The sequence below is a fragment of the Octopus bimaculoides genome, chromosome 21 (genome assembly GCF_001194135.2).
Source record: "Octopus bimaculoides isolate UCB-OBI-ISO-001 chromosome 21, ASM119413v2, whole genome shotgun sequence".
Taxonomy (NCBI): Eukaryota; Metazoa; Mollusca; class Cephalopoda; order Octopoda; family Octopodidae; genus Octopus; species Octopus bimaculoides.
The window spans coordinates 19,591,880-19,604,342 of record NC_069001.1 but is presented as its reverse complement, the minus strand read 5'-3'; the positions used below and the strand labels follow the sequence as shown (position 1 = coordinate 19,604,342).

The 12,463-nt window shown below is 35.8% G+C and overlaps 2 protein-coding genes across 9 annotated transcripts in view; one reads left to right on the top strand and one right to left on the bottom strand.

The window, feature by feature from the left end:
- The window catches only part of LOC106884493 (U3 small nucleolar RNA-associated protein 14 homolog A), a 283,035-nt gene that overhangs the window by 149,887 nt on the left and 120,685 nt on the right, over nucleotides 1-12,463 (top strand). The window lies entirely within an intron of this gene.
- The window catches only part of LOC106877675 (uncharacterized), a 104,136-nt gene that overhangs the window by 38,226 nt on the left and 53,447 nt on the right, over nucleotides 1-12,463 (bottom strand). For 6 of the 8 annotated variants that reach the window (XR_008266439.1, XM_052975333.1, XM_052975334.1 and 3 more), the window contains 5 exons: nucleotides 9,773-9,868; nucleotides 8,742-8,794; nucleotides 4,788-4,907; nucleotides 2,749-2,836; nucleotides 1,643-1,886 (listed from right to left, as the gene is read on the bottom strand). Coding sequence is in view for 7 of the 8 variants with exons in the window: in XM_052975333.1 (XP_052831293.1) it covers nucleotides 1,643-1,886; nucleotides 2,749-2,836; nucleotides 4,788-4,907; nucleotides 8,742-8,794; nucleotides 9,773-9,868 (601 nt within the window). In the remaining variant the exon portion in view is untranslated. The remainder of the gene's footprint in view (nucleotides 1-1,642; nucleotides 1,887-2,748; nucleotides 2,837-4,787; nucleotides 4,908-8,741; nucleotides 8,795-9,772; nucleotides 9,869-12,463) is intronic. The other 2 variants (XM_052975335.1, XM_052975337.1) reach the window with 2 other exon arrangements.

The window sequence follows — 12,463 nt, the reverse complement described above, 5'->3', positions numbered from 1 at the left end:
ATATATATATATATATAGAGTATGTGTTTTGTGTATACACCAATTTGTCATGGGACTGCATCCTGGGAAAGTTTCCTACATGACGCCAAGTGTTAAAGAACACTGAATGTCCTAGACAGGTGATCGACAATGATAGATATTGATATTTGTCTGTTGTTATAGTTCTTCAGTTCTTCATTTACTCAATTCACATCAAAACAAATTGAGTCACAGGTCTGTGTCATATATGTAAACAGTGTGAGGACTATTTGCTGATGTGCTACACTATGTATGTGTGACATTATTAGAGCTGTTTTTAATTCAAAATTTAGTGTGTGCGGTGTGCATGTGTGTTTGTGTGAACTGTCTTCCCATTGCAACTAGTTGTAAACAAGTGTCACTATAAGGCAAGCAGTATCCTCTGTTTCCAATAAACTGTGGAAACATGTCTGGTCGTGGGGAAACAAGTGAAGGTTGGTGACAGGGAGGGCATCTGGCTGTGGAAAATTCACCTCAATAAATTCTATTGAACTTATGCAAGCATGAAAAGTGAATATTAAAATGATAATGATGATGATATGTGTACACATATGCTTCATAGTAAAGCATTTGGTGAGTACAGAGCATAATATTGATTTCAAATTTTGGCACAAGACCAGCAAGTTCGGAGGAGGGGACAAGTCAATTACATTGACCCCAGTACTCAACTGGTACTTATTTTATTAACCCTGAGAGAACAAAAGTCAAAGTCGACCATAGTGGAATTTGAACTCAGAACATGAAGACAAATGAAATGCTGCTAAACATTTCACATGATGTGCTAATGATTCTGCCATTATCCGCCTTAAGTACAGAGCATAATATAGATGAATGCTACATGATCATATCTTCATTAGCTTACAGCTGTTTTCTGCTATATGACACAGTGCACTTGGAGCTGAGTGCTTGTGTAATAGCCTATGGCTTCCTTCAAGTCATTAAAAGTATGCATTTAGTTTGGAAGGCATTTTAATACATGGAATCAATTAGTAGAAACAGCTGTAAGCTAATGAAGGTGATTACATGATTTCTGTTGTCATGTAACTAAAATGATTGTATTACTTCCCTGTATCATTCTTTTGCTACATGCTGTTTGGTTGTCATTAACACATCAGTTATTGTTGCAGTGGATTAACTTTACCTTCATATTGTTACTGTCTGGGTGTTTTTCTTATTTTCTTTTATGCTCATTTTCTATCTTATATTTATACCAGCAATAGTGACTTGAATTTCATATTTCAAAAACATTCCCAATAAAATTACTTTCATGTCCCATTCAAGTAAATTCAGTTAATTACATAACTACTACTAATAATTATGTTAATATTACGTAGTTGTAATTATATGGTTGTCATACCTCCATTTATAAACTGTGTTCATATGACATGACGACAATGTTACCATTGAGCTACGTCCTAAATTGTTGTGATGACAACGGCACCCCTATCATTTTCAAGCCCATTTGTCAAAGAATACTGTTGTCATTACAACTACAGCATTGCTTGGTTCATGGCAATATCTCTGATCTTATAGTTCTTCCATTAAAAGACATATCAAATATTAAAACACCAATATAATAATACAGTTATACAATACAAATTAAAAATAGATATTTTAACCTTACAGTCCATGACAATGAAATATCAGATTGCTGTTGATCTTGATTTTCTTCCTGAAGTGGATCTTGTTGCTGTTGCAGTTGTTGTTCTTCTTGGGATGTTTTAGTTTCACTCTTGGGCACTGGAATTGCTTCATTGCCTTGACCCAATTCCTTTAGAATCTGCAGATCAAGAAAGGTACTTGCAGTCGATTCCTTGGACTCCACTTCAGGACCATCTTTGATGTCAGCAGACAGAAAATTCTTTGATCTGATTTAAAATTTATGACAGGGTTAAAAAAGGGATTAAATAACTATGGGGAGGTAAGTATTATTGTTTAGCCACAGGTCAGCCCTGAGCCAACAGATCTAATGGAAAGGTACAAAACTAAATGAGTGCAGGTATAACTATTTGATAAACAAGTTTGCTTTGCAACTAAATGGTTTAGAATTGATTCTACAGTGCATTATCAAAGCCTTGTGAGCAAAGCCCATCAAGTGAATCAATTCTGTTCTTGGATAGCATACATAATTTATTGCTTGATTTAACACAACCACCAGGCATTTGGATATTTAGAAAACTCCACTGTTGCAAGTATTTGGGTCAGTTCCCTACTTTTAGAATAACTTTCTTCCTTACTCTCAGCAATCTTAAAGGTACTGAAAATAAAGGTTGTGGATATTGCCCTTTGTAAGGACTGACAAAATTTAGTTTTCTAATCTTTTCAAATATAAAAGCATTCAAGTGAGAGGTGTCAACAGTATCAGTCAACAAAAGAATTGACAGAGATAAAGTTCCAAACTTAACCATGTCAGCTGCCATAACTTCCAACTCTGTTAGTCACTGCAGGAGCCTCTATGTAGTTGCTAAATTTGTTAGAAAGAACAACCACATCTCCCTCAAATTACACCCTACCATCTTTGATTGTTGTAATCTGTGATGCACAGTGCTTGACAGAACTAGTGGGGCCATAGCTGGAATACTGTTGATCATAGATCTCTGCAATGAAAGCTGATCTGGGGGCTAAACTACAACAAGAACAACAGTAACTACCAACTCATTATTTGCTTGGGAGGATAGGAAAATGAACTGCATACATATACATATACAGACAAGGTTAGAGTAAACTCACTTATCTGATGATAAACTCATGCTGTTCATCAGGTTTCCATGGATATCTCCACCTAAAGATATATCATTATTTTTATTTCTTGGAGCTTCTGAAATAGATTTATCAAATCAAAATATAGATTAGATTATTTTAAAATGACTTACAAAAGGGTGTAAAATAAAGTGAAAAAACAGGAGCTAGTTTTCAGCTAAGTATACTAAATAACTGATAAGTCTGGGCAAATAAACTATTAAATACTACAGTTGTTGATTGGTAGCATTGTTAGAATATCAGAATCCCAATGAGGCCAAATTTGCCTTCCTTCCTTCTAAGATCCAATAAAATGAAGTCTCGATTGATCTCTTTCTGTTCACTCTGCTCTTAAATTATCTTGAGGAATTCATTGGGCATGGATTGACAGAATTATCATAGCGTTGAGATATTAGTAAGAACTCTTTACATTTTGAATTCAAATCTTAATGAGGTCAGCTTTGGGATGGGAAAAATAGAGTACCTGTTATTTACAGAAGATGAATTAGTATGGTTTAAGGAATAGTTTCAGTCTTTCTAGGATGATTACCAAAAGTTCTTTACTTGCATGTAGTATCAGAGCAGTTGTTTGATAATTCTTACATGTAAGCAGATCTTCCCATGTGTGTAGGGGTACATATTCTGCCGTGAACCAATCTAATGGTTACTTAGATTTCTCTAGATTTTACAGCAGAGATCGAAAGGTATTGTTATGGCATTCTTTCCTGCACTACTTCTAGATCTGGTGCTTCCACATTTTTTATCTTTTCCAGAGCTCTTTTTACCTCAATTTTTAGCGGTTCAGGTTCTTTCTTGTACTGTAAATCTGTGCCAACCATGGCAACCATTGGATCACTTTCACACAATTTCTTGGTGTGCTCTAACCATTTTTGCTTTACCTGTTGTGCTGTTGTTAGGACTATTTCCTCTTGTGATTTGATACTACTTGTCTTTGCAGTGTATTCTCCTTTGAGTTCTTTCATCTGTCAGAAAAGATCTTTCAAGTGATTGTGTTCTTCTTCTTCTTCTACTTATGGTAGAAGGAAAAGAGAAAGTAAATGTCAACATCAAACTGGGCAGTGAAAGACTTGAACTGGTTGAATTGTACAAGTATTTTGGAGCCCAAATTTCTAATGAATCCACATGTAAGAAAAAAATTAGGACATGGGTAGCCATAGCAAGAACATCTATAGAAAAGCTTAAGAACACCTGGAGCAGTGAAAGTATCCCAACTAAGTTAAAAACAAGACTAATGTGAGCATTCATTTGGCCAAAAGGCATTTATGGTTGCAAAGCATGGACTTCGAACAAATTTGAAGACAATATAATCAATGTGTAGAGGTGAATGGTATGAGTCTCTTACAAGTACTATCAGACAAATGAACAGGTATTACAACAAGTAGGTGAAAGAGGACAACTCCTGAACATTATATGGCCATATTCGAAGAGGAAGCAGTCTGTAAAACATTATCAAGGAAAGAAAGGCAGAAAGAGCAGTAGATCAAGAGGCAGGCAAAGAACACAATGGATGGACAATATCACAAACTGGTTAAATTAAAAATGGCAAGGCAGCTGGAGAACTCTAGCTTGATCAGGAAGACTTCCATTGTAATGTTATCAATGGGCTGCGGGTACATGATATTTGATGGCAATGACAAAGAATTAATATTCCCACAGAGTATCAAAATGCTACTGAAACTATAATAGAAAACTGAGTGAAATTTAATATAGTATAAGATACCATACCTACTTATTAGAGCCTAATAATATGTTTGGTCTAGTTATAGTATATATAATATAATCATATTGTATGTACTACACTAAACAGATCAACAGATACACACACACACACACACACACACGCATGCACGCGCAATACACACACACGCATGCACGCGCAATACACACACACGCATGCACGCGCAATACACACACACACGCATGCACGCGCAATACACACACACCTACAGTGCAATGAATCAATTTAGAAATTTACTGTAAAACCATATGAGTTGAATTGGGTAGCATACCTAAAAGAGTATGATGTCTGTCCAATGGAGGTAAAATAGACCTTGATGGTTGCTTGTGTGATTTGATTTCAATATCAAAGGGCTTTTTAAGTGGTGGTTTGGTGGGACTCTGAAATAATTCTGTCAAAATATGAAGGATGAATGTGTATTGTAAATCTAAACAAATATCTATGTAATAACCAGTTAAAAGAAAATAGAATTTTATTATAACGATAGTGGGATCTTTCTGAATTGACGGGCACCACTTTTCATTTATGTTTTATGTAGTGTTTTTGGTACCGAAACACTTTCAAACTTTGTATACTTGTATATTTTGTGTTATAGAACAGATAAAAATTTTTGTATTCAAAGTTATTTCATGTAAAAAATTGTCATATTTCAGTAATTTCAACCAATCACTGACGTCTATTGAGGTGAAAACAATTACTGCTGTGAATTGTGAACACCACACGTTGTGCGGTGTAATGGGATCTTTTCCCTTGAATGAAATTAGTGCCGTTGTTTGTCAACAACAACTATCAGCGGTACTGTTATTTATAACATCGTTCGTGTGTTTGTACTGGTTTTAGCTTTAGGGTTTTAGGGTTAGGGTTCAGGTTTTAGAGTTAGGGTTAGGGTTAGGGTTATGATTATTTTTGCCATAACCTAACTCATAACCCTAACCCTAAAACCCTAAACCCTTACTAGGGAATAACAAAATAATTACCAGGGAATAACGATCTTGACACCGGCAAAAATTATTGTTTACAAAAACAGCAGTAACTGTATTCAGCTGAATAGACGTCAGTGATTGGTTGAAATTACAGAAACACAACAACTTTAACATGAAATAACTTGCAATATAGAAATTTTTGTTAAGAAGGCTAAGAGAAAAAGATGTTTTGTATGACACATTCTACCAGTATCCCAAGTTTGAAAGTGTTTCGTTAAGAAAACAAGTAGTGCCCGTCAATTCAGAAAGATCCCGATTGTGTGCCAATATGATTACATATATATATCAAATCTGCTCTTTTTCTTGCTCTCTTTAAGTTAAGCAATAGAAATTTCAGTTAGCAACAATTTCAAGAACTAAACAGGACAAAATCTGGGATTGAACCAATGTGCTCCAGATCCTCAACATGCAAATGGATTCATAATTTACACACACACACACACCACTGCCACCATTGCCACTACCATCATCATTTAACGTCCATTTTCCATCATGCTAGCATGAGTTGGATGGTTCGACATCCAACCCATAGCAAACTAGGGAAATGTGCCAGCTCTACTGTCTGCTTTGGCATGGTTTTTACAGTTGATTGCTGTTTGTGAACACCAGAGTGTACTGGGTGTTTTTCTATGTGGCACCAGTAATGCGAAGGTCACCAAGGAAGTTACAAGACAAAGATCCCTCAACTGAGTGGGAGTGGTATTGAGGAAGATGGTTTTGAGCCAGGGGATGAGAGTTTAGACTGTGACAGAGAGAGAGTGACAGGTGTCTTACTGTAGAGGAGATACATGGTTACCCAAGCTGGAGAGGGAGAGAGAGAGAGAGAGAGAGAGAGAGAGAGAGAGAGAGAGATGGAGAGAGAGAGAGAACAAGAGAGATGGTGGCAATGTGCCATGGTGTATCCTCAATGTATCAGGAGGTGAAAGTAAATGGAGTGGTAAGGGACTTGACAGGGTGAGTGAAGAGGAAGTTCATGAGAGTGCAAAGGGGTGATGGGAGGGAAGGAGGAGGTGCAGTGAATGGTGAAACATGAATATATTGGGTAGCAGGAGGATAGCAATGGTAAATTTGGCAGGGGTAAGACAGAAGAGGTGACAGAGTGGCATTGAACTGCAGGAGTGAAGTGAGGTAGAGGCTAGCATAATGCATGAAGAAAAAATGTATTTTGGTTCATTGGGGTGGAATTTGTGAATTAATGTTATGTGTTGGTGGACTTCCAGAACTTAGTTTTGCTGAGGTGAGCAGGTCTTTCCAAAAGCCTCATATCACCAGACATCCCAGTCAACTCTCATTTCCTACATGAGGCTCAACATTTTGAGATCAGCCCTCACTAGTTCATCCCATGTCTTCATGGGTCTCCCTCTTCCACAGGCACCACCCAGTTTAAGCAATCAGCACTTCTTCATACAGCTGTCTTCATTCATACCAATGTCCAAACCAATAAATTTCTTTTTATACAGTTTTTACATGTATTCAGATTTGTCTGAAATTTATATATCTAAATAAGGAATTGAATAGGTCTTGCACACACCAGTTAAAACAACAAACATTTTTATTATAATCATGTCACAGTTTGTTAAACTCACACAGTAGTTCAGTTGTTGCTCAACCTGCTGAAAATAGCAGTCAAAATTCTCACAAATCACAACCTTAAATGGCAAGATATTCTTTTCAGAATACTAGTATATAAAACAGGATGTTCAGGCTTAAATTTGACAATTTGCAGAAAGAAAAAGAAAGCACATCTCATCCAAAAATAAAAGTATTTAAAAAAATCAAAATGTCAACAAAATTATGGCTGGGAGATAACAGTTCACTCAAAGTAGCTGCCCTCAGCTTCCACCATGGTCTCAATTGGCTCTGGAACCTGGCACATGCATTCCTCACTGTGTCCCTAGGAAGATCTTCAAACACCTTTTTGATCTTGTTCACTAGTTCAGCCTTGGTGTTACAGGCAGAGCAGTTAGTGTCTTTCTCAACTGTACCCCACACATAGTAATCTACGGGATTACAATCAGGGGAATTAGGAGACCAGAAATTGTGGCTGGTGAAGTTGTAGAAATTGTCTGGCAACCACTTCTGACTCTTTCCAGAAGTATGGCATGGAGCCAGATCTTGCCATCACACATATGACCTGCCAGCAACAACTCTTCCCAGCCAAGTTTTGACCATAATCTTCAGTAGCTTCAAGTAGCCATCTGAATTGAGTGTAAGGCCCTATCCTGCAGTTGTGAAATGAATTCCAGAGTGCAAACACAGTCAGAACACCTGCTTTGTTCCTTCCTGCTAGCCACAGCTGCATAGTTTTTGTTGCAACCATCCATGTCATGTCTTACAGCCTTTACAGTGTTCACAGAGCATTGAGCAGCAGTCATGTCAGCATGTTGATACCTGGTGTGAATCATCATGATATAAGTAACTCTTTTCTTCCAATATTCAGATGGTTTCCAGTCCTCCATGTCAGCTAACTTTTTCTCATTTACAGCTTTAATCTTTATGCTCGCCAATGCCATTGACTGTTCACAATTACATGAAGCTATTCTTGAAAAAAAAATTTATCCAGAGCACCCCGTGTCTAGAGTGTAACAAAAACATTAAATGAATATTAACATATGCTGAGGGAACTTCTGTATGGTTCTTCAATCTACAATAAATATCAGTTAGCCTTTGATCATGGCTCAGCTTGATCAGAACAGAGCTGGGGAATTGGCATAGGCAATGAATTGGCTTACAGTTGGCGAATTGGCAGAGTTATTATAATGCTAAATAGAATGCCTTCTGCTATTTTTTCCAATGCAATGCACTTTAGATTCAAACCCCATCAAGGTCAGCTTTGCCTTTCATTCAGATGTGAGTAAAAAAAAAGAATAATCAAGGTGTTAGATCAGTGCAATGAGAAACACATTGGCCTATTTGGGTCACCAAGTTTAACATCATCCTTAGCACCTTAAATGGTTTACTTTGTTGTAAGCATTCAGGTCTCTCATCTTCCAAAGCCAATCTCAAACATTCCACAAAGCATCATGGGCATTTTGAAAAAGAAAAACAAAAAAAAGAAAAAGAAAAGCATTTCTGAATGCTTACATACCTTAGAATTGAAAAGAAATGATAACTTGATGGTATAAACTTATATATCAGTAGTTTTTAATTCTAAGGTAGATTACACATAATCCGCTCTGGATCAAATAATGTGTACTATTATGAGGACTTCAATATTCAATGCCCTCACACACTCTTCTTACCTTTTTCCTCTTCAAGCAACATTTTCCCTCTTGATTTGAAAGTTCCCTGTGGTCTACAAATACAAAATTTTTACATGTCTTCATGGCCTTGCAATATACATGCTATTAAAGCAATAGAGAACAGTTGTTATATAACATGTTGTTATATCACGATAATATACCACAATGTGTTAACAACACATTACAGTATTATATGTACAAATGTATTGTTATATTACAGCAATATATTACCAATGTATTGCTTTAGTACAGTTATAATACAACAATATATACCAGTATTTTATTATATTATTACAACATATAACAGCACATTGTTACATATATTGAAGTAATATAACAAAACACTGATAGAGCACCCTTTTATATATTGTTGTGTGTGTGTGTGTGTGTGTGTGTTATTACTAAAATATATGACAACAACAAAACCTTAATATAATTGCTCAACCTGCTAGAAATAGCACCCTAATCTTTGTTAAATCAACCCTACAACTAGACAGTGCAGTCTTAGATACCTCTAAAAACAAGATAGTTATGGTTGGAAATCTTATGATGATATACATCTAATCCATCTGGGATGACCAAAAATAACTAACAATAATAGCAGCATTATTATGTGTGGTAACATATACAATAACAGTGCCTAGTCCAACAAAAGGAATAGTATTCAGAACTGCTAATTACTACCCATTTAAACTAAGAAGAAACCATTATACAGTCACTTATCCTGATTTGAAATAGCAACCAAATCCCATCTGACTGTCTTAGAAAAGGAAGTCTACATAAACACAGACATAAAAAAATAAAACCATATTGGAATGTTTTCCTTTATAGATCTCCTCAATCAGGGATGATTACAGTTAAACAATAACTAAAATAACAGTTCAAATGTACTCCACTTGTTTAAACATTCAGCCATGTGCACTCTCAATGCGAATATACACGCACGCACACGCACACACACACACGCGCGCACACACACACACACACAAACACACAAATGTGAATAAATTAAAGTGTAAATAGTTACCTACTGGAGTAAATTGAATCCTTTGCCAGGAAATAAATTATGGGTATAATCTTGAAATATCTGCTGTTTCAGAAGTCTGTTCCCTCGCATCAAACCTAAACTGTGAACAGAGACAGCAATGATACATGGCTGTTAAAACTGAACCTCATCTTACTAAAATTAGGATTCTTTTGATTAACATCAGCTTTGGTGATGTAAATTCCTCCAATATTTACACCTATACTCATTTCAATCAGTTTAATCTCTAGTCATGTTCATTTTAGTCTCATATGTATGTAATTCTCATTACACATATGGAAAAAATAAAACAACTGATGATGATTATATATTAGTATATATTATATATTAGTAATGCATGTATATAAGGTGTACTCTAGAAGTTTTAAGGCTTGTTTAGAAGAGCCAGTTACAACTGTTCTAGATTATAGTAATCTGTATATCATTATTATACACTTAATAAGCTGACCTGCCAACTTATGTTATTCCAGATTGAAGGAAGGGGATGGCCATAACAACACTTTGAAAACACCAGACTAAACACCCCTAATTACAGGACATGGAGACAATTTGCAAGCTTGCTATACAATAATTTTTTTGTGTTAAACTGGATAAAAAATGTCACAGGAACTTAAGAAATGCTCTAATGGATTAACTTGTATGAGCTGAGTATCTATTTTTCACTGGCACAAGAGGCCAAACAAAGCAAGTTCACTAGGAAGCTCATGATGATACCTTTTTTTGACAGTAAAGGCATCATCTACATCAAAGGTTCTCAAAGTGGGCACTACTGCCCCCTGGTGGGCATTGAGACAGTCCGGGTGAGCATGGGTGCTTAAGGGGGCGGTAGAGAAAATGAGGTGTTGGGAGGAAGGGAGAGGCGGAGGAAGGGAGAGGCAGAGGAAGGGAGAGGCGGAGGAAGGGAGAGGCGGAGGAAGGGAGAGGCGGAGGAAGGGAGAGGCGGAGGAAGGGAGAGGCGGAGGAAGGGAGAGGTGGAGGAAGGGAGAGGCGGAGGAAGGGAGAGGCTGTTTCATTCTGTCTATACAAGTATAAAAACTTGTCTGGTTTTCTTTCCTCCATCTATATCCATTGTTATATCTAATTAGCAATTAGATATAACAATGCATTATGGGCGGGAAAGGATACTAGGGACAACTTTGATATACCTATGGGGGCACCCGATTCCTCTCAAGCAACAGACATAGTAGACATGTATTTATTATCCGAACTTAAACTAGAAAACTTAAAGTTAGAAGGTGGTTTATATAGGGATGACCTATTATTAATAACTAAGGACTGCACCAACAGAACTCTAGAATTATATAAGAAAATATATAATTTTTTTTTAAAGAAATCGATTGAGCATTACTATATATAATGAGCACTACAATGTTAATGATTTAGATGTTGATCTTAATTTAATAACAGGTATAACTCAACCTTTCCATAAAAATAATGAAAACCTTAGATATATTAATGCTAAAAGTAACCACCCACCCGCGATTAAAAAATCGTTAACATATAATACAGGAAAAAAGAATATCGCTACTTTTGTCTAACATGCACCTCATTATAATGAAGCACTTTGTAAGGAGGGATATAATAATAATATAAAAAAATTTTAATAATAATTCTAGCTATACCTTTAATATAGATAAATTTCACTCACAATGGAGTCACTCTTCAGGTCTTATAAAGTCAAAAAATGTATCCTACTATTTAAATAATATAAATAAAATAAAATAGGAATAAAGTAGAAATATCGTACTTGTAGGAAAGTTATTATTAGTACAATACATAAAATGTCAAGGTTTAATAATAATAATCTTTCAAGTTAAAGGACTAATTCATCTAATGAAGAAATGCTTTCTGTAGATTAAGAATAGGAAAACATAAAAAGATAGTGTTATTAACTAATAAATGAATTCGAACATTTAACAGTATTAATAAAATTAATAATAGAAAAACGAAAAATAAAATGAAACTAAGAAACATTAACAGTAGCAAGAAGTAATGGCGATGAAGGGTGTGTGTATATGTATAGATATGTACATATAGACATGCACATACATGCATATGTACATACATACATACACACATTTGCATAGTCAGTTTGGTTGGCCTTTTTATATAAAATTGAAAGTGATGATGTTTTAGAAAGAGAGAGACGGGGATGGGGAAGAGAGAAACAAATTAGAAATTTGTGCAGGGGTATCCTATTTTGCAAGGTATCCTTGAGTTTATGATTTCAGAGAAAAGTAAGGAATTCTTCATATTTTGCATTTTTGGTATTTTGACTCTACAGTTTGAATTGTAGATTCTATATCTTTAATTCTATATTTCACAGATAGATGTTGCAATATTTCGGTTGGATAAATTGAAATATTCTTTTCTACTCTATGCACAAGGCCTGAAATTTTTGGGGAGGGGACCAATTGATTAGATCAACCCAGTATGCAACTGGTACTTAATTTATAGGCCCCTAAAGGATGAAAGGCAAAGTCAACCTCAGCAGAATTTGAACTCAGAACGTAAACACAGAGAAAAGCATTTCTGCCAGTTCGCTGCCTGATAAATCGAAATATTCTTTTCTACTCTATGCACAAGGCCTGAAATTTTTGGGGAGGGGACCAATTGATTAGATCAACCCAGTATGCAACTGGTACTTAATTTATAGGCCCCTAAAGGATGAAAGGCA